At 33.0% G+C, this 27,870-nt stretch overlaps 2 protein-coding genes across 2 annotated transcripts; one reads left to right on the plus strand and one right to left on the minus strand.

Annotated features, from left to right (window-relative positions):
• Positions 1-5,727: 5,727 nt before the first annotated feature.
• LOC123655355 lies at positions 5,728-13,588 on the plus strand. Its single transcript, XM_045591167.1, has 5 exons — positions 5,728-6,033; positions 7,964-8,024; positions 9,357-9,565; positions 12,240-12,402; positions 12,998-13,588. The coding sequence occupies exons 1-5, from the start codon at positions 5,865-5,867 to the stop codon at positions 13,080-13,082; spliced, it is 687 nt and encodes a 228-aa protein (XP_045447123.1). The 5' UTR covers positions 5,728-5,864; the 3' UTR covers positions 13,083-13,588.
• LOC123655354 (odorant receptor 19a-like) lies at positions 13,454-19,613 on the minus strand. The gene is made up of 5 exons (XM_045591166.1): positions 18,691-19,613; positions 16,956-17,052; positions 16,458-16,571; positions 15,894-16,049; positions 13,454-13,674 (listed from the first exon to the last, which is right to left on the minus strand). Exons 1-5 carry the CDS (start codon positions 19,611-19,613, stop codon positions 13,621-13,623), a joined length of 1,344 nt encoding a protein of 447 aa, XP_045447122.1. The 3' UTR covers positions 13,454-13,620.
• Positions 19,614-27,870: the final 8,257 nt, after the last annotated feature.

Genomic DNA, 27,870 nt, shown 5'->3' on the forward strand with positions numbered 1-27,870 from the left:
TCGCCTAGTTTCACTTAATTTATACCTACTTTTCTGCTACCCGTTGATGTGACGTTTTTTGCAGTCTTTGTTATTTATTCTTAATATAACTTTGAAATTATGAAAGAACTAGCTGTGCCCGCGACTTCATCCGTGTGTAATTTAACAAAAAAGTTATTGTTCTTTTGGCAGATTTATAAAATAAATTTCTATAATAAAGGTAGGCTTAGTTACTTCTTATTACATCAGCTATCAGCCAGTGAAGGTTCCCTTAAAATCGGTCAGCTGTTGCAGAGATTAGCCGGAATAAACAGACAAATAGACAGACCGACAAAAATTGTATAAAATGTTATTTTGGTATATGTACCGTGTATATACATGCATATGCATTTAATAAAAAGCGCTCATTTTAATATTACTAACAGACACTTCAATTTTATTTATTTGTATAGATTATTTAAATCGGTTTATGAATCTTAGATATTATAGACTAGTTAATCAGAAAATAGGATCGTTAATTTTTTAATATAGGTATTGAGAAAAAAGATGTTAGTTTGGTCCGTTTAAATGAATTAATGTAAAAAAATAAACAAATTGATTTGTTATGCTAATGATTAAGACTGATTATTGAACATTTTATTTGCATATTATTTAGTAAAATACTAATTAAGACACCATTAATATTTGCCACAAATACACTTATTTAAAACTATAAAATGTAACAAATACCAACATATAATTTCATTAATTATTATTCATCACTTCAGCCTATCGCAGTCCACTGCTGGACATAGGTCTCCACAAGTTCGCACCAAAAATAGCGTGAGCTTATGTGTGTTGCCCATAGTCACCATGCTGGACAGGCGGGTTGGTGACCGCAGGGGCAGCTTTGTCACACTGAAGACGCTGCTACCAGTCTTCGGCTTGTGTATTTCAAAGCCAGCACTTGGATGGTTATCCCGCCGTCGGTTGGCTTTTTAAGTTCCAAGGTGGTAGTGGAACTGTATTATCCCTTAGTCGCCTCTTACGACACCTACGGGAAGAGAATTCTAGAGAATTCTTTTCTAGAGAATTGTAGCATAATTATGTAAAAGTTAAACTGAATATTTCTTATACTTGTATAAAATTTAGGATTGTAGAAATTAGCTTAATTTATTATATTTATATTAGGTATGTAGGTATCATTCCTATATATAGTTACATTTCAAATAATAATAATAATACTATTTATTGTACACAACAACAATCAAAACAATAACACATTGCACATAAAGATCAGTGTACAAAGGCGGTCTTATCGCTAGAAGAGCGATCTCTTCCAGACAACCTTTGGGCATATAGGACACGGCATAGTGAAAGCGGTGGGGTAGTGTACAAAGAGAAATGACGAATAGTGTCACCTAGGACGAGATAAATTGTCGAATAAAAACATAAACTTAAAAAATATGTAATGTTTGTTTTTATTCGACAATTGATATCGTCCTAATATTGTACGTTAATAAAACAGAACCATTATGTGAGATGTTAATTTGTTTTTTTTATGTCACTAGGTCGGCAAACAAGCGTACGGCTCACCTGATGGTAAGCGATTACCGTAGCTTATAGACACCTGCAACACCAGAAGCATCGCAAGCGCGTTGCTGACCCAATCCCCAATCCCCCCAGGAGCTCTTGTCACCTTACTCACACCAACAGGAACACAATACTGCTTGAAAACAGTGTTATTTAGCTGTGATCTTCTGTAAGGTCGAGGTACTACCCCAGTCGGGCTGCTGCATATTTTGAGCAGGAAATTCCTGCTGTGCCCTACCTCAGTTATGATTATTTATTAGTTATGATATATATGATTTAAAGTAGAATTTATGGTTTTTTTTTATTAGTGTAAATAAAGGCATAGGGTATAACCCTAGGTATCATAAGGTATTGTTTAAGTTAGGCAGTAAATTTTTATTTAAAAAATGCTTTATTATTAGTAAAACAGTTCACAAAAAATGTTGTTTTCATTTATAATGTTAATTAATAGTATACAAATATAAAGGTATAGGCTCTACTATTGTTCGCTATTTTTTTATTCGTTTTGCCATAAGGTATCCATAAAATGGTGTGATATATTAGGGGGCGTCCATAAATTACGTGAGGTGTTTTTTTTTAAATATTCTGTACCTCCTGGTGAGATGTCGTGAGATTTTATTCCACCCCCTCCCCCATCCCCCAATCTCACATGAGATTTGATAAAATGTGGGTTTCTTACGTAAAGGCGTTGGATTGTTATTGTAAAAAGGAAATAAAAATAGGTAAAAAAACTTTTTAAGTTAAACGGTTTTATGTTAAACATACATTGCAATGTTTAAGATAAATGTACTAAAAACCAAAAAATAATAAAATAGATACAGTCGTGGGAATTATAAACATATGCATAGACTAGACTAAAATAAAACCGTGGGGCACGTCAATTGTCTACAATCGTTGATTAAAATGTTTGTTTTGTAATGTTACACTATAATTAGGCAGTTGTTCAACCGACAACGATGGACGTGTGATAAGTAGGGCTAGAATGTGGAAACAAGCTAGCAAGCTCGATTATAAGCGAGTTTTAGGGTTTCATAGTGGTGAGCGAGTAGTACTTTTATCATATGTTTTGTCGATTAAAGACAAACTACGAGCAGTGAAACGATTCCTCGCCAGCCAGCAGTGTGAATGTCCAACGATAAACTAGTTGAAACATCTCTGTTATTTACATGGAGTGTATAACTATTGGAATTTCCATGAGCAAGAAAATAGTAAGTAATTTCCTCACCGTCTGCGGGCCAACTGCCTATTTTAACGACGAATTAAACGATTCTTCTATCGCACATTAAGTCGATAATTTGTAGACAATTGACGTGCCCCACGGTTTTATTTTAGTCTAGTCTATGCATATGTTTATAATTCCCACGACTGTATCTATTTTATTATTTTTTGGTTTTTAGTACATTTATCTTAAACATTGCAATGTATGTTTAACATAAAACCGTTTAACTTAAAAAGTTTTTTTACCTATTTTTATTTTCTAGTTTTTAGTTTTTATTTCGAATTCTGTTTAATTCATTTAGTGCTTCATTATTGCAAGGCCCATCTTAAATATTGAGGTTGTATAGTGCACTGTATTCTTCTTGTCAAGCCCTTTTATTTGATACCCATATTGGTGGAATTGATAAAAAATTGTTATCAGACATTTGGTAGCGGCGGCCAGCTTAGATTTCAATTTTGCATAGTAAATTGTATTCTACTTGTTGAGACCTTTCATTTGATACCCATGTTGATGGGATTGATAAAACCTAAGTTATCCGCCATTTTGTAGAGGCCGCCATCTTGGATTTTAATTTTATATAGTACATTGATTATACTGGTTGAGCACTTTCATTTGATACCCATATTGATGGGATCGATAAAACCTACGTTATCCGCCATTTTGTAGCGGCCGCCATCTTGTATTTCAATTTTTTATAGTATATTGTATTCTGCTTGTTGAGCCCTTTCATTTGATACCCATATTGATGGGATTGATAAAACCTACGTTATCCGCCATTTTGTAGCGGCCGCCATCTTGGATTTCAATTTTTTATAGTATATTGTATTCTGCTTGTTGAGCCCTTTCATTTGATACCCATATTGATGGGATTAATAAAACATAAATTATCCGCCATTTTGTAGCGGCGGCCATCTTGAATTTATAATGATAATAAATAAACATAATTGTATTGTCACCAAAATCCAAAGTGTATACAAAATTTCAGATTAATCGGTTGACAGGAAGAGGGTGAAATTTGAATTACTAAATTTGACCCAAGAATAAAAAATAAAACAAACGGGGTGAGCTAAATAAAACCGTTTAATAATAAAATTTATTATTATTTTTTGGTTTTTAGTACATTTATCTTAAACATACAACAAACATATTGATGGGATCGATAAAACCTACGTTATCCGTCATTTTGTAGCGGCCGCCATCTTGTATTTCAATTTTTTATAGTATATTGTATTCTGCTTGTTGAGCCCTTTCATTTGATATCCATATTGATGGGATTGATAAAACCTACGCTATCCGCCATTTTGTAGCGGCCGCCATCTTGGATTTCAATTTTTTATAGTATATTGTATTCTGCTTATTGAGCCCTTTCATTTGATACCCATATTGATGGGATTAATAAAACATAAATTATCCGCCATTTTGTAACGGCGGCCATCTTGAATTTATAATGATAATGAATAAACATCATTGTATTGTCACCAAAATCCAAAGTGTATACAAAATTTCAGATTAATCGGTTGACAGGAAGAGGGTGAAATTTGAATTACTAAATTTGACCCAAGAATAAAAAATAAAACAAACGGGGTGAGCTAAATAAAACCGTTTAAAAAAATTGCTTCGTGCTTTATTTACGACTAGTTAAGACTAGTTATCAATATTGCTGAGAGTTTAATTATAAGTGTAATAAAAATTTAACAATAGAATACTAAAAATCGTAACTACTGTGATTAAAGAAAGAATATCTACTCTAATTCAGTCCACGTAGAATCATGCGCGATCTCAAGAGAGACTATTGGAACCAATATCCATGTGATTTTCAGTAAAATCATCTGCTCTGATCTATTTGGTATAAATATAAAACAAATATGGTGGTTTGACAGTCAGTAGATGTAAACGTCGAAGTATGAATGAAATTATTTGCTTTCGAACGAATTAGTGAATGATGTTAATCGTATTACGATTACGCTTAAGAACTATACACACACTTTATTGTTAAATGGACCAAAATAGTATAATTTTTTTTTGTTTCAATCAGAAAAAAAATTGCGTGATACTTGCCCTCTCTCCAACGTAAGATGATGAGATTATATGAGATTTGACTCGACCTCTTTAAGGATTGTGTCTTGTACACGTAGTTCGATGTAGGTAGGTACGTGTAAATGTTTACCTATTTACACTAAATTTACTTATATTACAGGAAAGGTTTGATTTATGTTTATTTATAATAAAAAACCCCAAAACTGCTGGACTGATTGTTAAAATTTATATCACCAATATAAACAATGCGAGAAAACGGAACAGCCTAAATCGTGTAGTCGACTACACTGGAAAGCTAGTAGTTATACAAATAGCGTTTTTCTGTTGTTGGAATAATTATTATCGATACCATTGTATTATAATATAAATACGGTAGACGAAATATGAAAAATAAATATTTAAATAAGTATTAAAACCTGAACGTTTTCTCATGGTAAAATACCTAGTTTGATTTTTCTACAAGTTAATTCGTCAGCTATAATGACCATTTCAATGATATCTTAGTGACGTACGAATGTCGGAAGTGGAGATTTGGACCAGTTTGTCTGTAACTTTCAGCAGAGTGAGATCGTGCGGCCACTCGGGCAGACGTAACCGTTCGTGACGTGACGAGAAATTTTATCTTGCACAAGTTACGCACACTTGTTGGCTTATTTTTCTATACATTGTCATTGCCCTCTATAATGTAGTGATCTTGTTTACAAAAAAACATTTTCAAGGTGTTATATATACGTGTTCTGGCGTAACGCCAGGTTAAATAGACATATGCACTTTCTGATATCTCATCAAAATCCGATTTAGAAACTAAAGACAAAAAGTATCAACTTTTCGTTTCTTAATGTGTTAAATAAAAGAAAGACTAAGATTAACACTAGTATATTAAACGGTAATTTTATTTATTAAGTATATTAAGTGTTTATATATTACTATCACGTGTTATTACATACGTATATAATTTCGATTATTTAGAGCATCTAAGAAACCTTGGAACCTACTCAATTCCGTGTGTTCTTGTAAAGATTCATTTAATTATTAGAAATGAAGTGAAGTGCCAAAAATGAGTGCGGAAAGTAACCAAACTGCTCAGGAAATTGGGTCTCAACCGCCTCTTAATATTAATAAAGGAAGTACAATAAACAGATGCACTCCTAAAAAGTCATTAGAATCAAAATTATGGGACTTGTTACAACCCGTAGCTAGATTATGGGGACTAATAACGGCTGTTGGTGAGTGTTTCTCTAATTATAACAGTACGCATGTTTTTGCATTTTAAAAGTAGAAACGTAATTTATTATTATAGCACAGTTTAAGTATGTAAAGTGTGAAATAGATAGGTATATAATATTGTGAATTTTGTGTTATTAATGTATAAAATGTTAAAGAGTATATTATCTACTTATGTATTTGTTTTCTTAGTTGAAAGTGAAAATTATAAAGGTACTGTGTCATTTGTGCTGTGTGGCTACGGTACTAAAGAATTTAGACACCCTCTCTCTTCCCGTGGGTGTCGTAAGAGGCGACTAAGGGATAACAAGGTTCCACAACCATCTTGGAACTTAAGAAGCCGACCGATGGCGGGATAACCATCCAACTGCTGGCTTTGAAATACACAGGCCGAAGACGGGCAGCAGCGTCTTTGGTGCGACAAAGCCAGTACTGCGGTCACCAACCCGCCTGCCCAGCGTGGTGACTATGGGCAAAACACATGAGTTCGCGTTATTTTTGACGTAAACTTGTGGAGGCCTATGTCCAGCAGTGGACTGTATAGGCTGTAATGATGTGTCATTTGGTATTCCAATATATTGTGATCGCAACTGAGCTGAGTTGAAATAGCCTGTTATCCTATTGCTTAGCAAACGGCTTTTTCTCTTATGGAGAAGTAAGGTTTAAGCTAACTATGCCATATGGTTTTACCCTGAGTTGGCAGTAAGCCAGGATCTGATGATAGAATCCCAGGGACATCGAGAATTCGTAGTGACCCTCCGAAATCGTAGTGGCGACTGGTGCGTTTGTTAATTTTTTTCGTCTACCTACGTTGTATTACTTGTCGATATAATTGAAGTCGGTTTTTTTTTCGTTTATCAGCAAACATAATTATTTTCTCTAAAATTATAATTTCGCTGAATATAAATAAATTTTTAGAATATTATATTTTTTATGCTCGAATGTAAAGTTTGTTGTATCTACCGATAAGTACCTACCTACCAGGCATAAATTCGTGCATTTTTTTGTGATTTTCAAATTTTTTTTCAACGCATCACGACTTTTTAAGCACATTGATAAAACTTAATATAATAGGTATATATAATTATATCGACGATATGTTTAATGGACGCCGCGTTGGCGCAACGGTTACGTTGGCGATTGCGGGTTCGATCCCCGCACATGACAAACAACATATTGGCCATACAGGTGTTTGCCGTGGTCTGGGTGTTTGTACAGTCCTTGTGAGTCTCCCCACCGTGCCTCGGAGAGCACGTTAAGCCGTCGGTCCCGGTTGTTAACATGTACACCTGATAGCGATTGTTATTCGTAGTAGGGAATATATCCGCCAACCCGCATTGGAGCAGCGTGGTGGATTAAGCTCTGATCCTTCCCCTACATGAGGAAAGAGCCCTATGCCCAGTAGTGGGATATTACAGGCTGAAGCGAAACGATGCTTAATGTTAAGTGTGTCAATATGACTTAGGACCAAATCTCACCCCTCTCGTTAAACTCTTGTGGTTACGTAAAGTGTACTTATGCGTCTTAATATTATCAGCTTCGAATGACTAATTTCTTCCGAGATTAGCCTGCTTCAATGTAATCGTATTGGTGCCGGCGTATTATCTTCCTAAGACGGAGATACTACTCAACCCGAAATAGAAATCTAGTACTAAGACCTACTTACTAATATGTTTTATTTCGGAGAACTATTTCTATTATTACTTATATGTTTAACATTTTATTACTAATATGGTTATTATTTTTACTAATATGGTTATTACTTATATGTTTTTTTTTTCGGAGAACTATTTCTATTATTACTTATATGTTTTATTTCGAAGAACTATTTCTAACCAATATTAGTAGTCAATTGTTATCATATAAATGTAAATTTATTTTTATCCAAATGTTAAATCAGCGTTATCTTATATGAAATTTCTTATCTCTTAGTGATGAGCGGTGCTGGAGCAGAACTGACGGTCCTAGGATACGAAGTAGCGCCAGCAATAATGTACGTATTTTGAAAAATAAAAAAAGTATATCTATATATTGTCCTTGTACTCAAAACTCTAGACATGTTAACATTTTATGTCAGACTACAGCCTCTTAATTAATAATCTAATTTAATATAATTATTACGGCCTCTAATTTAATATAATTACCAACAAAGTAACAATGTGTACCTACCATTTAAATTTATTACTAAGTCTTAACATTATTGAAGGTTGATTTAAAAACAATTCACTTTTTATCCGTAGTTACCACGTATGGTTAATGAAGTCTCTACGTGTACCTAACATACAAAATTTGAACAACAATTAGGTTATAGCAAAACGACAGATAATATATAATTTTATGAATAAATAAACGGTATTATAATTTATCATCATGTCAAAAAAATATGTGACCAGTCCAATGTGATTCAGTGTAATACTTTGAATCTCTTTCTAAAAATATTTAGGTACATCTTCTACTATATATATAAAAATGAATGTTTGTCTGTATGTCCTATATAGAATCGTAAACTGTGCATTTGATAATGTTATGATTTTCAGCAAAATGTTGTGCATGATGAGCCCACAAAAGTTTCTTAGTTGGTACGACCGAAAATAAAAAAATAAAAAAAGCGTAGCATACGCGCATAGGGTACAGTTAGTATTACATAAAAATAACTTAAAGTTTATCTTCGAAACACCTACGCGTACTTTTTCCTTAATCATCTATCTATTATGTACTCACGTGTATAGTAAACGCTAAGGACTTTAAAATAAGCCATAAGCGGGAATAAGAAAAAAAATTGGGAGAATAAATTCGTAACACTTCATCCGATGAAAACTCTCAACAAAAGAGGCCGAGGCACGTAAACAACACGTTTTATGTCTTTCTCATTTCTCTTTCTTAAAATGAAAGTCTTTTTATTCAGCTTTTATACACTTCGTTACAAGAATTTTAATGAAAACACTTATATATTTATTTTTGGAGATAGATTTTGTTATTTCAGTTGTTTGTAACAAAAGAAGTGTATTTATATTATTTTTAGGTCGTCTTTTATATTACATAAGACCAAATTTTTCATTTATTAATATTTTTGGTTCGTCTGTTCTATATATCTAACTCACCTAACCGTTAATAACTACCTATATGGCAAAACAACGTTTGCGGGGTCAGTTAGTAATTATAAATTTTTATTTTTTGTATTTTTATTACATTAAATAAAAAACGATTGATTGTGCAATCTCATTACAATTAAAATATTTTACCTTTTTAAGTTGCAATTTATTAATTTAATGAAATCAGTCACTAACGATAATTTTACATTAGACTGTTTACCTAATTCTTGTAGTGCAGGAGCAGCATTAGTTTTTATACTGGAGACAATGTGGGTGGCCGCGTTGTTCATTGACCTGTTGTGTCGTCGAGGTGAATATACCATGAAGCTGAGATGCTGGGACTTCATGAGGTGGTCATGTGGACGTGCACGGGCTCCGTTCTACGCCTGTGTAGCGACAGCTATCCTTTTTGCTAATCTTACTGTCTTGGCTACAGTATCAGGTAAAACTAACGATTTTATCATTATTATATTATTATTTCCTTGTAACGATTATGTCTTCCTTATTATGCATTGTAAAAACGCATAGTTTTTAAACGTTTTTAAAATTCATATACATATACCTAGCGTGTTTATGTCCAAATCATACATCAACTGTAATAATATATTGATATTACCATTGTAGAATAGGATGACTACACAGATTGATATCAGGTTACTAATTATAAACCCTAATAAACATTATATTTGTTCCTTTTTGATATGCTACTTTATATTCGCCGCACGTTTGTCATTTCGTCACGTATGACGTATGATATACGAACAAGAATATCTACTGGTGCGTATGTATTTGTTTCTGACTACACGTCCTTTTAAATTAGGCACATATTTACATTTTTGTACGATATGTGTACTTTACATCCAACGAAGTATATTGCATTATCGTGAAGGATTATATGTACACACACTAAAATAGCGTATCGCAGTGATAATATCGTAATTTGTTTGTTTAGCGGGCCGAAATAAACTAAAATCAAGCGCGGTATCACTGTAATCTTTGCATACAAAAGCACCTTCATTGCGTTTACCATGGTATTAGACTTAACTGTTGAAATAATTACTAATTACTATTACTATTATTTATCAGGTTAAATGTATGATATATGTATTGGTATTGAATTGTTTAAAAAAAAAAAAAACATCAAATGGTAAACGCATTGAGCGGGATAGAAACGAGATCGAAAAAAGCGTATAGTTCGCGTCATGTAAAAAGAACGCTGAAAGAAACTGGAGTGCGTTTGCGCATGGATATACTCGCGAACAAAAGTACTACTGTTTTATTTTTTAATTAGGCTTTCACTCGCGGCTTCGTATAATGGTTATTGGTAGGTACATTAAAAATACTAGAAATACCATTGCGAATACTTCGGACTAAATAAGTATAATTATTATCACTTTACAAAATTACGATTTTTTTTTTCAAACAAAAGCAATGTATGTCACTTCTGAATAGTGTAGCTTTCTGTTAGTGAAAGAATTTTCATGATCGGATCAGTATTTGCGAAGATTACCTCCTACATACAAACAAAGTTATAAACTTTACCTCTTTATAATATTAGTATAGATTTAAGTGCTATAAAATTTGTTCTTTAAAGTATGTTATTTGGTTAATATAATAATAATTAACGCCCAACGAAGTGGGTACGGGTCGGCTAGTAGTGAATAAGAAGGTACAAACAAATTAAAATTGTCTTTATTTATTGTAGATAAACAAGTTTGATTATTATTGAGTTGATTTTTTTTACTTTGTCACACTTACGTGGAATACCGATATCAAATAATTTTATAAAACACTTTTTTATTCTACTACTTAAGCTTGTTGTTCTATTTAGAACACTTAAAACATCATATAAAGTAACTAGAAGGTGCTATGGTTCCATGTTTCTAGGTCAAATTGAGTCTAATTTGAGTTAACCCATCGAAAGTTCATCTTTAAATTACGGAAGTCAATATATGGATAAGATTTTAATGCATGCTTAAGTTTTTCATCGCAAAAAATATAAGCCTAACTACTTGCTAACAAAATCTATAAAATCTATTTTTTTAACAATAATCTATATCGGATTATCGTAAACTTAACAGTATATGATGTCTGGAATGTTTAAAGCTACTTTATATAAGAAGCTCTGATAAAAGAACGCAAGAGCCCTCAGATAATGCACATCTCGTGATTAATTTCCACTTACAAACCGCAAGTAAAATGAAAATTAAATCATTGTATTTTACTTGTAAGTATATTTTACTGCGTCTTATTACTATTACTAACATTTATACTATTATAAGATGTCTGGAATGTCTGGATGTCTAGTTTGGATCGAAAGTATAACGTGACACGAATTCTCGAGGAAATAAAAATGTCAATATTAATTTAGGTGTCTGAACTAGCATTTCTTAAGGGTCGGAGCAACTGTAAATTGAAATACGTACTTTGATATACGTTTTCAGATACAGACATTAATATAATGTAACGTTGTCTTCAATTTCCGTCTTATTCTCTCCAGTTGTATTGTGTGGTACTAGACTGTACCTGAAGCAATTGAATTTAAGTAGTTGACTAGACGGAATTGCATCACTCAAATTTAAATACATTAGTTTACATACCGTAATTTATTTTGACACTGTCAATCTGATTTAAATATTTATTAGAATTTATGAACATCAACAAGACCATCTAACATTTGAACTTTAAAAATAAAATATACATGTAATTATTTGTATAGAAATAATCTAATTTTAATACGTATAAGAAAATTTTCACTTTGAGAAACGCGGTTGATCATAGAGGTTACGTTTAGCACATATTTAAAAATTTAAATTTATTTTGATTAAGTAAAAGTATGTTTAACTAAATCTGTTATTTCTATCGAGACTAACGATACAATTGGTGTTAGTAATTTGTGGTAGGAGTCGGGATTGACGGTTTTACGTACCTATTTTACAAAAGACTGTGGAGGCACACGAGAACAAAAATCCAGACTTGAATAATATATTTGTTCTTGCGCAATTTGACATTGTATTGAAAATGTCCGTTCATAATAACTTTGTTCTTCGCATATAGTTTGTGTATTGTCTGAATATTTTGTATGATAAATATGAAATATGTTTAATGTCCTTCAGGTGGCATGTTGCTCGTGCTGGCAGCGTTGCGAGCCACTGTTCCGTTCTCCCCCTACGCGACCCACGGGCCGCATTCGCCCCGCGCTGGCAGCACGCTGCTAAGTCAGCACGATTCAAACATACCCGACGTCTATTACAATGCAGCACAATCAGCTGACGACAGGTTTGCTCACAAAAAATATGCTAATGGCGTTTTCTATTTCAAGCCAAAAAACTGTTTTTATTACGACGACATTTTTTCGAAAACCTTTGTTTATTATTTGAAATATAAAATTCGAGAGAGTAAAAGAAGTAAAGCATGGGTGGAATGGTTTTGATATTAAATGTAAATGTCCTTATATTCTTTGCTTACTTTGTGTATTCTAGGAAAATGTTTTTTTCTTACGTTATTTCCTAGAATAAAGGTATATAAAATGCAACCTACTATAAATGAGCATTCAAATGGAATATACACTGTAAATGGAAAAATATATTCACTATTTTTGTTTACTCTATACTTCTATAGTTCTATACGCTGTTTTCGCAATATCTTGTAAATAAATAGCACCTCCCTGTTAACACATTATTATTCACTAAGCAATTATGTAAGAAACTAACAGTTATAATACGGAATGTGTAAGAAACCAGTACCTAATCACAGAGTATTTAAATTTTGTAGTTACATAATATATTTAATGTATGCTTTACTACGGGACTTAGTATCTAAACAATAGTAGTTAATGATTGTAGTAATAATGTAGCTTTTTGTTATTTTATAGATGCGAAGAAATGACGGTGCTAGACGGAAGGACTCCAGATAGATCTCGTTCAGTGACACCAAGACCACATCTTTTAGAACTTTGATTTGTTTTATTAACTCTAAAGTATTATTCCTAAGCGAAAACTATAAAGCCAGCTCGAAGAAAACATTATCTCTATGCCTTACACAACACCAACCTTTAGACTACCGAAGGGACTATAATAACTGTTTAAAAACTTTGTTCTTAAAATGTAGCCTTCGTTACTGCACACACTGCTCGACGTTAAGTGGAGTAAATTTATATCCGTTTGTTGTAATGTTGCTTAGTTGATATAAAACTTAATCTACTCACACAGATCAAGTTAAGATTTTGAATTACTATTTTATTCAGAAAATAACTTATTACAAATGGACTTATAAAATACTAAATTCTGGCTTAAAATTAAGTGACATAAGGATAGTAATACTGACTATAAAGTATTGAAATATTTATTTTCTACTTTTATACGCCCTTAAAATCTGTGATAGATTAGTTAGTTAATATCCATAAGTTTAAGTGATAATACAAAGTGCATATATATGTGAATTAATAAATTTTAAATTAGTGTTATTTGATTGTTTTCTTTTCATCTTGTTCACTTCTCATGCCTGTTTTTGACTTAAAACTGCATAGTATGAGTAAGCCGCCTTTATGATCTGAAAATTAATTAAGAATATTAGTAGATCGAAATGTGAATAATTAACACTGTACATCATTTTATTTATAAGTATTGCAATGCTTAATTTAACTTAATTACCTTAAGAGCTAAAATATTTTAATACTTGAATTTAAAATCTTTTTATTTTATTAAAACTTATAGTAAATCTATCAGATCCGGCAAACGTTGTTCTGCCATATGGATAGGGACACTATTATTACCAAGGAGTAAAAGAAATAGCCTACGATTTATATTCAATCGTACCAAATATACAAATTGAATTTCATATAAATCGGTCTAGCCAGACGTGAGTATTAAAGATTCTTTATTTTAGTTAGTCATAAAACATCAATTTACTTTGGGTGACTATGAACTTATTAATTATAGGTCAGATTTTGTTTTCAAACCTATTAATTTTTGAAATAGAAATAAATTTTAAGACAGTTAATTAAAGAAATTGTTTTTTTTTTTTTTATCAATTTAAATGTGTTAAATCGATAGGAATCCAATCGCTACAACGACTGTGGTCATGTGCCTACTATTGCAAATATTGTAGGTATATATTGTAGGCATCCACCAACCAGTGGCATCACCGGTACTTGATGATTGAGAATCAATTGCTACAATTAACAATACGAGTCGAGATGAGCAATTATAAGTACCTATGTGTATTACACAATGGTGAGCGCTTATAGAAAGAAGTATGCAAATTATCATCTAGCAACTGTTACAACATAAGTACATAAAACAAAACAAAAAAAAACAAAAACAAAAAAATTGTTTCATTAATATGAAGTGATGTATAATATATAAAAACTTTTGATGTATTTAAAGTTAAGTTAAAGTTAAATTAAAGTGTCTGTTTGTAATATTAAAATAACCGTTTTTTACTAAATACATAAAGATGTATACACGATGCATATACCAAAATAACATTTTTACAATTTCTGTCTGTCTGTCTATCTCTTCCGGCTAATCTCTGAAGCGGCTATACCGATTTTGACGCGATTTTCACTAGCAAAAAGCTGATGTAATAAGAAGTAACTTACGCTACTTTTATTTTAGAAATTTATTTATTTTATAACTGCGAACTGAACAATAACTTTTTGTTAAATTCTACGCGGACTTAGTCGTGGGCACAGCTAGTATATACACTCATAGTTTTTTTAGATTATTTTTGTTCTTCACTTACCAAAAGAAAAAATAATCATAAGTATTTGTAAACTACGAAAATATAAAAGATAACTTTTTTTTCATTTATGACGTACCTACAAATTTTAAACACTCGCTTAATATTAGTGATTTTGAGCTTATAACATAAAACTGATGATGCTTATATCTTGTATATTTCTTTTATATTGATCCCAATTCAAAATAAGAAGAAAAACATCCATAAGTTAAAATAAAAATAAAAAACTTGGGAATGATCATTTTACCGAAAATATTCTTTTTCATTATTGCAATTAACTAAAAAAATTGATGTCATTTAACTGATGTTGATACCCTGTTCAATAATGCAGCCAAAGTAAAACGAAATTGTTACTGTTATTGTTACATATAAAAAAAAAATTGCTCTTGATAGTTTAAAAAAAATGTGTGATGATTAACGAAGGTAATAAATTCTAATAGTATAATTTAAAAAAGAGTTGAGTTAATTATTGTGAGTAATGAGTTTTTTGTCGATTCTTCTCAGCAGAAACAACGAGTACATTTTTTCTAATCAGTGGCAACTTCACAATAACTATAAGTACATAATTAAAAATATAGAGTAGGTATAGAATGCCTGATAAATTGACTATTCCAACAAACTATCATAATGCATTGATAAATAATTAATACTGCCACTAATTATTGTTTTCTCATTTATGTTACATATTATTATAAGTATAAGAAACTAGCTGACCCGGCGAACTTCGTATCGCCTAACACAAACTTTATCGTATGGTATTAAAGTTCAAATTGACTTTTAAGTATTATCACAAATCTTTTGTATGGGAGTATAGAAAAGTGTTGTTTTTAGACTTTTTCAGGAAATTTAATTTTTTTTTTTTTAGAATTTTTCTCTCCGTAAGAACCATCCTCGTACTTCAAGGAACATTTTAAAAAAAGAATTAGCGAAATCGGTCCAACCGTTCTTGAGTTTTGCGCTTAGCAACACATTTTGCGATTCATTTTTATATATAAGATAAAGTAACTAATTTAAAAGATATCACTTACTGCTAGAAAGCAGTCGTTGTCTAGTTTTGCAAAACCAGCGGCGGTGAGTTGGAGTGGCCGTTGGGCTCTCATCATGGTCATCAAGAGTAACCGGCGCAGGCGCGGCGACATTCGTTCCCATTTACATTGCATTACTGCTTCTGATACTAGACCAGCCTGTTGCCAGTTTTTATTTACTTTGAAATCATATAATGTGTGTGTAAGAAATGAAATAAAATTGAAAAGCTCAAATAAAAATATCAAAACAATAGTGTCTTACTAAAAATCGGTAAACATGTTTACAGAGTTCTTAGAACAGTTTAGGCAAATTTTTTTTTTTTGTAAAAGTAACAACTGCTTTAGGCCAAATATTTATTTCAGTAACTACGGTTCAAAATAGCTGGTAGTGCAATATTCCTATATTTATTTATTAAGTAATTTCCTTAATTTTCAAGTAATATTAACGGTCAGACGTTCAAATTAACAAATAAGGTGTATTCAATATAGGTTTAATATTGAGTTACGTTTAATATTTGCAACAGTTAAGAATAAATAGTTAAAATGTTTATAGAAATGAAAGCGTACTTGTTGTGTCAGTTCACTTCCAGTGAAGCATTGTAAGGCGAGCTGTATGATCATAGCCGCAAAGAAGGCTAGAGACGTAACTAACCGAATGGATTTAAAGCTGGATGCGTCTTGCTGCACATACAGACAATAAGATAAATTAGATACATTCATACAACATCGCTTTCAAACAACCTGAACACAGCTATTTATTACGAGTGATATTAAATAAATAAATAAAATTATTTATTTCAGATCCAGAATCCAGAGTAAAAAGAATTAAAAAACTACTTTTGTATAAAATTTAACTACTTTTTAGTTAAATTAACTTTACTTAGATACCTATAACTAGGTTAATAATAGTAAATTTTTGCACCAGGGATATTGTAACAGGGATGCGATACGTTTTGTAATTATAGTTGTAAAATTGTCGCATCCAGCTTAAGCTAACATTCTACAACTATACAAAATTTCTAGTATATGTCAAGTAATAAAAGTAGTTTCATTGTTTTATCTTACCGAAATTTGTACCATTACCACGCAAATAGCTGCCAGACTTGAAAGAAGTTGAGTCATAAAGCCGTAGGAATACGTCGAGGCGAATTTCTCAACGCAACTGAAAGAAAAAGTCTTTGGTGAATAAGTACCACCAGCTTATCGAAAAATATGAATGAACATTTTCATTTTATATGAAGGTGAATATGAAACGAAGATTATGTTGATTTAGGCGTGAAAAAAGTATCCGACTGACAACATTGAAACAGTAATCCTCAGATATTGAACCCTGTCGTACCCTAGCAAACTGCGGTTCCCCTATTCTTTATACCTTTTTGCGGCATATTTTATATTAGAATAATTTCGCAGAAATTGTTTCATTTTGACACAACTTTGATTTTTTATGGGCGAGGAGTCTTATAATGGTAAAAATAATAGAAATAAATGCGATTAATAGTTTGCTGACTATTAGGTTAAGTAACTATTAAATTCATTTAAAAACAATAATATGTGAGTAGACAATCAATAGACTAAAAGTTTACAATTTTATATATCTGTTATAGCCGGAGTTTATCATCATCACCATCATCTTCATCATCGTCATTATTCACATCAGTCACATGGTGATAACCAATACATATAATAAAAATGTAACGGATCGGTGGCTGTGCATGGAAGGTATATAAGAAAAAGTATTATAGGGACCGTTATCAACGCAAAAAACACCCAAAACAATGATTGTTAGAATTTTTAGAATTTTTGTCTGTTTATCTGTTCGTTTATGCACTAAATCTCAGAAACGGCTCATCCGATTTAGGTGTGGTTTTCACTAATATATTGTTATAAGCTTTAGTTAACGTTTAGTGTTTGTTTCATGTCAATCGGTTCATAAATAAAAAACTTATGCCAATTTAAAGAATCATGTTGAACATGTAAATACCCAAATGACGGTGTTTACAATCCAAAATAAACAAAAATATATATATCCAAAAAATACTTTCCAAAGTCACTATTGCACGCGGACCACGTCATGGGCACAGCTAGTTGTCAAAAAATGTTACAGCACAATATTTACAAGAAATAAGTTTGCAGTTGGCTCGTGTTACGTTACAAGTTAATTTACGTCGCACTTTATTGCAATTTAAGGGTCGTTGCCTTCATTCAGTAAGCTTGCCAGAAGTTTTGTTCAGCTTACATTTTGTGACTTAAGATAATAGAGCTAGACTGTTAGCCTGTAGCTGTGCTTTGCAGTTTTATAGCGATTAAACTTAGAGTATACATTAATTACTGTAATGTATACTCTAAGCTATTAAATATATTGTTTTTATTACCATATTTAAAAAACCTAAATAGCAATTAGAACTTATAAATAGGCTTAGTACATATATGAATTTTATTCTTAAATTAATAAAATGTTTAGTTTCGATATAATGATGATAAAAATTACTGTTTTCTGTTAAATACGTTTTTCACGATTCATGGAAAGAAATATTTCACACCCATAGATCTGCAGTTCAAGCTCAGGCATTGGTTAAATTAATATTAACGTCATTTTCCTTTACAAAATAATAAAAGTACATTGATTAAGATAAATGTATTCGTTGCGACGTTTGACGCATTTTACTGTAATATGCCACAAAGGAAACTTTATGTTACTATCACCTCTCATAATAATTAACCTTTTTTTGTCCGTCTATAACAACATGTACATATGTATCATTACGTAGATAGCAATATTATTTACATTTGTTTTACGTACTTTATTAGCATTTGATGCTGACGGAAGCATTTCTTCAAGGAATCTTCTAAGGCATTTTCAATTTCTTTTTCCGTGTAATTTGTTCGCACAAGTCTTTCGTAATAGCTCTCGACTTCCATGTTACGAGAATCATAAATTATGAGTATGTCGTCGTTATCATCATTTATGTTTTTTGTTAAACCATCGATCGTACGATCGTATGCAGTGGTTATAGCTTCTTGTAGTATTGAAAATTGTGTACTCATATGTAGTATTATAGAGCCAACAAATGTGTCTACTGTCATGACGATATGTCCAGTCCAAAGTAAACCAATAGTTTCCAAGAGAAAAGTTGAGATATAGTGTACGTCGCTTTGATAATCCCATGGGATATATATAGGTTGAGGGAGTGTCCTCGGTGGTGCGTTACTGGTATCATTTGATTTAGCTACTTCAGCTCTCCAACGAACATCTTGAATTATACCATATATATTAGAATTTGTAATTGTCACCCAACCAAAGAACACAAATGACGCAGTGAATATTTTTGATATTCTAATGGTTCTGCGGACTTTGTCATAGTTTTGATAGAATTCTCTCAAATCTATTTCCAGAGTGTGCACTACATCTTGGATCTCACGATTTTTGAAGAAAAATAAGTAAAGCTTGATTATTGTAAGATCATGAGTGATGACAAATGAGAGACTAAACATGAATCGGTCCAGATCTTTTTCACCGATGAACGGATCGATTGATTCGAGTCCTACGAAACCCGCTACCCAGAAAATTTCCGTTAATATCGCGTAATAAAGATAAAATCCGGGGAAGTTCTGGAAGTCGCCTTCATCTGGATGATGCCACCATCCTAAACCAAGGAATCGAAATAACAAAAAGTGTATAGAAAAGTAACGTCTTGGTAGGTTTTTATCCATCACGTCGAGCATAGTTTTTTTTTTTTTGTTGATAAATTACTGATTATTTTTCATAAGAGCACTAGTAATGATTTAAACCAAAAAGCGGATATTTCAATAATACCAGTCGTTAAAACTGTACTGGGCACAATAAGACGTCACCGGTAACACTACTTTTAGATTGTGTTCCGGAACATTACATAAGCGAGTGCGATTTTTGGACTTTGTTTTATGTAAGACCTTGCTTAAGAAAAAATAAAAGAGATATAAGGACAAGAAATAGTAAAAATTAGCAATAATCAAATACACAATCTGTAGATAAGATAAATAAAGAAATTCAAATATTAAATAATATACACCTTAAATAATAAGCGTAAAAATATATATTTATATAAAGGTAATAAGCGTTACATATACATTCACTAATACAAATGAATTATAAATTAAAATTCAAATTAGTATAATAGACGAAAAGGTAAGAGTTTCGTCATTGATTTCAGGTATGTGTTGATGTTACATTGTTTGAATATGATCACGTACGTTATTAAAATAAGCGTCACTTTTAGTTCAATTTATTTTTGACTTGAAATGTAAGTAGTTATTTTGTTTTATATCACGAGAATTATCAGAGAAAAATCGCTTATGAATTAAAGCCATGCGTGAAAATTAAACACCGGGTGGATGCAAAGCTTTAATAATTTAACTCTAAAGGTGATTATTATAGGTTGCTTTAAAATTGTGCCTCAGTCACATAATGAATGGTCTTTGTTATTAGCCACAAACGTGTTATTTAAATAGAATATACAATACGAGTGATCTTTCGTAATGAAATAATAAGTTTGTCTAATTGCTTGAAATTATTGAATAGTGGACTATTATACAATGAAAATTAATTTGAGTAGACTGTTTTTATCATTCGTATTCACTTTAGCTTCAGTTTTTCAATTATTATTTTACTTTACGAACAGCTAATTAGTTTGGATCCTCTATAAAAGTTTCATTTTATACGATCTTTATAACTTATTTAGAATTTGATTAAAGACAAAAAGTCGATAAGAGTGTTACATTTTGTATCCTTTAAATTAGACCGATTGCTAGTAAAATTAGGGATCAGGGCTAGGTAGTGTCACAATGTCAAAAGACAAAGTGAACTATGCTTATAATGTTTGCACTAATTATAATTAAAAATACTGCAAAAATATACAATCACGAAAACTTTATGGATTAGCTTTTTATGTCGTTTCCACTGTGTGTTATGTATTCCTACGCGTGATAGACCACCACGCGATAGTTTTAGTGTAGCGTCAGTAAGTTAACAGGGTGTTTTAAAATAAGTTAATTATTATATATTGTTGTTAATAATGACGAGAGCAAAACTAAAAAACTTAAGAAAGTTTAACGTGAAAACAATTATAAATTTATAGAAAAGCAAGAGCAGTACCCGGAACACACACTTCCGAGTGCTCGTTTTAGTCCGCGAGGATCTAAAGTGCCTCACCAGCTCCTAGGGGGAATTGGGGATAGGCACACGCTTGTGATGCTTCGGTGTTGCAGATGTCTATAAGCAACGGTAATCACTTACCATCAGGTGAGCCGTACGCTTGTTTGCCGAAATATATATATATATATATAATTCTAACAAACAGTGAGAGTGGTATTCCCCTATTCGGCACCCGGTGGGCGCGCCCACAAGAAGGTTCAGCAACTCCCGTGCTAGGTAGTAACTCGCCCTTGACTCACGGTGGGGGTGAATCAATAACATCTAATTAGGCGAGGAATCACCTAAGAATATGGACACTAATAGTAAATGATGGAGAAGCTTCTCATCCTTCTCCAAAGGAAGTACCCGGAGGTCTATGAGCTCCTACCATATTACTTAGAGGAGAACTTATCTTGGAGCAACTATCGCAGCACTGGTTTATGGCTAATGCGCTGGCCGTTGCGGGTTCAATCCCCGCAAATGACAAACATTTGTATTGGCCATACAGATGTTTGCCGTGGTATGAGCGTTTGTGCAGTCCTTGTAGGTCTTCCCACCGTGCCTCGGAGAGCAGGTTAAGCCATCGGTTCCGGTTGTTATGATGTGCCATAAGTAACGATCGCTATCAGGTGATAGCGATCGTTACTTATGGTAGGGAATATATCGGCCGACCCGCATTAGAGCATTGTGGTTTTTAGCTCTGATCCTTCTCCTAGATGGGGAAAAATGCCTATGCCCGGCAGTGGGATATTACAGGCTGAAGCATTATCTCCCACACGGTCAACGCTTCGACGTGTGGTTTAGAAAATGGAGAATCTAAGTAAACCCTGAAAAGAGTACCGCTGTGCACTTCGTCAAACATTTAGCTCACATCTTCTGGAAACAAGATCGATCCGAGACTATCGACCTATTCGGTACTCCAATCCCTTGGCAAAAGTAAATGAAGTACCTAGGCGTTATACTCGACAGCAAACTTACCGTCAGACCATATATCGACTGAGTCCGTAACAGGGCAGCGTTCGCACTAGGTTGATTATACAAGTTGATATGCGGGAGAAGTAAAATGTCTCCTAAAAATAAGACGACGTTATACAAGGCCTATGTATGTCCTATAATGACCTATGTGTCTTCGCTCACGTCGATCCGTGTTACTTACACCGGCTTCAGACGGTTCAAAACAAGTTTCTACGTACCGCCACGCATTCGTCATGGTACGTGCGTAAAGTTTACCTCCATCCATTCATCCATTGATTTATTATAAATCAATGTCTGCATCGCGACTTTATAATCAATTCGATCGCGAAGCATCTCAAAATTCTCGCCACGGCGTTTCTTGAAAGAGCGCGCATTCTCCCTAACCGTCTTGTAGCAGAGGCTTGCAAATATACATACATAGCTCGAGGCAATCTACAGACGTAATAACATTAATTTGTTCACCGATATTTTTCAATCTTGATCTTCATGAATATTTTTAATTTATTTCAAAAAGTACTGCAAAGTTTTATAGAAATTGAGCGAGCACTGTTGCCTACCATTTTTAGTTTTTTAGTCTATCTTATACTAGCTGTGCCGGCAACTTCGTCCGCGTGGAATTTAACAAAAAAGTTATTGTTCCGTTTGCAGAGTTATAAAATAAATAAATTTTTAAAATAAAAATAGCCTAAGTTACTCCTTACTACATAAGATATCTGCCAGTGAAAGTCCCGTCAAAATCGGTCCAGTAGTTTCAGAGATTAGCCGGAACAAACAGACAGACAGACAGACAAAAATTATAAAAAAATGTTATTTTGGTATATGTACCGTGTATACATCTACATGCATTTAGTAAAACGCAGTCATTTTAATATTACAAACAGACACTCAGATTTTATTTATTTGTATAGATGTATAGACATAAAATTCTCGTGACACAAGTTACCATACTGCTCCGAAACGGCTGGACCGTTTTTTATGAAATTTTGTGTGCATATGGGATAGATCTGATAATCAGCCAACATCTAGTTTTCATACCCCTAAATGATAAGGGTGACCGCTAATATTCTTTATTATTATTTTTTGACAAAATTGTATATTTTAATTTTCACCACCACCAACCCCTATTTTTTAATAGCGTTTAGCGGCAAGAGAAAGTTTACCGAGTTAGCTAGTTACCTATATTATTAGTTATTATTATTATTAATCATTATTATGTTATAGAAGCACTAGAAAATAAAGCGACAGTTATAGTCTTTAATGTTAAAAGTGTTTAATGGTGCAATAAAAATATTTATGCTATCCATCAATTTTCAGACCATACACAATTTATGTTAGTATGTTAAGTTGGATAATAAGAGATTTAATAAATTATTTGCAACGGAAACATATTGAATGTATTTGTGATGGACTTGAAAAAAGACGGTCACCAACCAGTCTACTCAGCGTGGTGATTTATGGGTAACACACATGAGTTCACGCCATTTTTTGGCGCGAACTTGTGGACGCGTATGTCCAACAGTAGACTGCGATAGGATGAAGTGTGTGTGATGTGTGTGAGTATTGAAAAAAGTAAAAAAAAATAAAGTAACAAAAAGCAACCTGTACGTTTATTGAAATAAAAGTCTACATTAGCAAACATCAATTTCACTGAAGTCAGAAATTCATGGAAAATAAATATGTGTTTGTATGATTTTAGTAGTTAAACTGTTTTATACGTGTAAATGTTTAAATATACATATTTGCAAGGACCGACATATTCTACTATAACAGAATGTATGCGGACGAGACAACACCAAATATTGACATAATACCTAGTACCAAAAAAAAAAACTTCCATTTTATTCATTTTTTATTGCTTATTAACCGACTTCCAAAAAAGGAGGAGGTTCTCAATTCGACTGTATTTTTTTTTTATGTATGTTACATCAGAACTTTTGACCGGGTAGACCGATTTCGACAAATTTTGTTTTAATCGAAAGGTGGTGTGTGCCAATTGGTCCCATTTAAATTTATTTGAGATCTAACAACTACTTTTTGAGTTATATCTAATAATGCGTTTTTACTTGACGCTTTTTTCGTCGACCTACGTTGTATTATACCGCATAACTTTCTACTGAATGTATCGATTTTAATAATTCTTTTTTTGTTGGAAAGAAGATATCTTTAGTTTGGTACCATGATAAGAAAACTAGGTTCTGATGATGGGATCCCAGAGAAATCGAGGGAAACTCTCGAAAATCCGCAATAACTTTTTACTGGGTGTATCGATTTTGATAATTTTTAATTTAATCGAAAGCTGATGTTTATCATGTCGTCACATATAAATTTTATTGAGATCTGATAACTACTTTTTGAGTAATCTTTGATAACGCGTAGTTGCTTGACTATTTTTTCGTCGATCTACGTTGTATTACTTGTTGATGTAATTGAAGTCGGTTTTTTTTTCGTTTGCGAGCAAACACGATTATTTTAATTAACAAATCTGGCAACATGTAGTTTTGTAAAGGTTTATGTTAATTTAAGAAATATAAATTCATAGTATTGAACATCTAAACGAATTCTAACGCGCGATCGATTATGCTGTCAGTCAGTCAATGAGTCAGTGTGGGGTTATGGGATTAATAGTAAGAAGTCATAGATATGATTTGTTACCAGAACACCCCTCAAGTTACAGGAGCAGAAAAGCGACATAGCCAACATTTCCTTGGTAGATTCATGAGCTCCTTTTTACGGAGATGAAGACGTTGAGGCATATTTTTGGCGTTACATAATTGGAGGTAGTGTTGCTGCCCGTAACGTAGTAGATAAGCTCTCAGAGTTGCACCTGGAGATATGATCACGTCCCGCTCCAGCCTAAGGAATATGAGTAGAAAAGTACTTTGATAAATCTAATCCTTAGTAAGTGCAAGCACAAGATAACATTGTGCAAGAGGAATACAGATGATAGACAATCCAGTAAGTATATGTTAAAGAGTGTGTCAAGTAATGAAGACTAAGTCGGAAAACACATCCTGGTAATAGCTAGGATTAATAAAGTTAGGGGGACGAAAAGTAGACTATCAACCATGAGACATAAAAGGTCTTGTTATGGAATTCGTTTCAAAACATAGTCAGATATAGTATACATAATTAATATCAAAATCAACTTTAATCTATACATCTATACAAATAAGTAAAATTGGAGTGTCTGTTTGTAATATTAAAATAATCGCTTTTTAATAAATGCATATGGATGTATACACGTCACATATACCAAAATGTCATTTTTTTACAATTTTTGTCTGTCTGTCTCTGATCTCTGAAACGGCTTTACCGATATTGACGGGACTTTAATTGGCAGATAGCTGATATAATAAGGAGTAACTTAGGCTACTTTTATTTTAGTAATATTTTTACACGCGGACGAAGTCGTGGATACAGCTAGTATATTAAATACGATTGAATGACAACTTCGAAAAGTTAGAAATGATAGAGACAAGTACGCGTAGTTTAAAATTATAAAATGAAACCTGAGGCTTATTTTCAAATAATGCCTCAACTAAATCAGTTAAAGCTTGATATATTAAATATTGTGTGATAGCTTTTTTTGTCTCTTAACCATTGTACTTTGTGATTACTTAATGATATACTTACATAATCACATATAATACATTATAATGTACAACAGCTTTGGTCATTGGGCTGAATGCATGATGGCTATTGCCAGTATGATGGTTAGATGTACGGAAACTTTTTGAAAGAAATTTTTGTTTATTTTAATTACTTACCGCCCTAGCGCTTTTCTAGCTACATTATTACCCTAGAGCGCTAATTAGTCACCTACAAGCCCCATTTGGAGGTAATAAGAACCTACTTACCGAATATGAGAGATGTAAATGTATATTATTTGTGTATGTTTAAAGTTATAAGTGCTAAAAATATTTTAGGGCATTGCACAATTGTTTGTAACTTGTTGTTCTCCTAAGTACTAGTACCGTTGTTGCAAACATCTTAGATTCAGAGACAGCTCGTCTTAAAGAGCGCTGGTGCAGTGCACTCCCACTCCAAATATAGGATTTAAAGTTATTTTTGCACAGTTAATTTTAAATCCTATATTTCTTAATCTTTCTATAATGAAATAGATCTAATTTACATAGGCAATTTTAAACCCTATACCTATTTCTTTATATTAAATACTTTACTAGTACATTAAATTATTTCTATTCTACTACGCCTATATAATAGTGTATTATTATAATTACGTACAAGTGAGATTAAATGAGTGAGTAGAAAAATGTTTTCAACTTGGCATTCGTTAAGACGCTTACAATACATGCTACCGACTTCTGCTAAAATTGCACTCGCGGAATCTCTTTTCCTGTCTTATCTCGACTATGCCGATGCGTGATATCCTGACCTTACTTGAGCACTAACTAAAAAAACTTGAGAGGCTCCAAAATTTAGATATTAGATTCGTATTTTCTTTGCGTATTCGTATTTTATTTCTATACCTATCCATCATACTGCTTTCTAAATTTGCTCTTTTACTGTGCAGTCAATAATTCTGTGGAATGCTTTGACTAAAAGTATTAGGGAGGCTAAAACTCACATCATTTAAGAAGCTACTTAAAGATTTTTACCTAAATTGTTAATGAAAAGCTGGTCTGTGTTAGTAAGTTTACTCGTAGTTATTCGTAAATGTGCTGTCGATAATTATTCAATTTTATATTTATGAGTAACTATTATCTACTTTATAATTAATGTAGTAGGTGTGTATTTATTTGTCTGGAAAAAATTGCTTACCTAGTGATAAGACCGCCTTTGTGGATAATATTGTTTTGCAAATTTTATTTTTAAAGATGTATGTTATGTTGGCTTGTAATTTGCACAATAAAGTATATTTCTTCTTCTTTCTTCTTCTATTTCTTCTACGTACATTTGACATTAAGTTGTACGAGTAGAGCGTCAGTGTTTTTGCGTTCCAATGAAACGATGTTTAGTACTATTCTTAGCACAGTATTAAATGAGTGTGAAAGAGACAGGCCGACGCATGAAGTAAAAGATTTCTTATGAGAAATTAGCCTAATATGGAACACCGCTCACGCGCGACATTGCTATACCTTTTTTTACGTGGTGAAAATCCATCATGGATATCCTCCGGTGCGGGAGCGCCAGAGGGTTATGTCAGACTCCTACTGACTAAAAAAACATCACGTGTGAGCAGTCGTCCCCCTGGGTGGGGCGAGATTGCATTGCCACCTCGCCCCGACGGTAGGCCCGGACGAAACCTCCGGGCCCCGGCACAATGGTGGGGGTGTGTGTCTCACCGTCGAGCGTGGCTTTTACGACGCTCGGCAGTGAGAGATCCCGCCCGAGGACCGCCGAAAGCGCGCGCCGCTGCGAGTCCCACGCGGCGCACACCTCCAGCATGTGGAGCACCGTATCCTCTGGCGCCCCACAGTCGTGTCAGGTTCTTATGATGGAGTCTGAAGTGAGTGAAGTGAGTGTTGCGGTGTTGGGCAGGCTTCATCGAGTCTTCACTTCGAAGATTCCGCAATGCTTGAAGGCAAGTCTTCGAGCAATGCATCCTGCCCGTGTTAACAACATACGAAGGTGAGACGTAGACACTGACGAAGGGACTGGTCCACAAGTTTAAAGGACTCAACATGTAATGGAATTAACTATGCTTGGGGTTTCTCTCAAAGATAGAATCAGAAATTAGACTACTCGTGAGAGAAGGAAGGTAACCGACATAGCCCATAAAATAAGCAAGTTGAAGTGGCAATGAGCTGGTCATCTGTGTCGCGGGACCGATGGCCGTTGGAGCAGACGTGTTCTGGAGTGGAGACCGCGTCT

Source organism: Melitaea cinxia, chromosome 7 (assembly GCF_905220565.1).
Source record: "Melitaea cinxia chromosome 7, ilMelCinx1.1, whole genome shotgun sequence".
Lineage (NCBI taxonomy): Eukaryota > Metazoa > Arthropoda > Insecta > Lepidoptera > Nymphalidae > Melitaea > Melitaea cinxia.

Bases quoted from the DNA above. Each gene is read 5' to 3' on its own strand.
- LOC123655355 (XM_045591167.1), top strand. From the start codon at position 5,865: ATGAGTGCGGAAAGTAACCAAACTGCTCAGGAAATTGGGTCTCAACCG. The intron at 8,025-9,356 runs GTACGTATTTTG...TAATTCTTGTAG, and splicing joins GAAGTAGCGCCAGCAATAAT to TGCAGGAGCAGCATTAGTTT. The intron at 9,566-12,239 runs GTAAAACTAACG...AATGTCCTTCAG, and splicing joins TGTCTTGGCTACAGTATCAG to GTGGCATGTTGCTCGTGCTG.
- LOC123655354 (XM_045591166.1), bottom strand. From the start codon at position 19,613: ATGCTCGACGTGATGGATAAAAACCTACCAAGACGTTACTTTTCTATA. The intron at 16,572-16,955 runs GTAAGATAAAAC...CTGTATGTGCAG, and splicing joins TGGTAATGGTACAAATTTCG to CAAGACGCATCCAGCTTTAA. The intron at 16,050-16,457 runs GTACGCTTTCAT...AACTGGCAACAG, and splicing joins GAAGTGAACTGACACAACAA to GCTGGTCTAGTATCAGAAGC.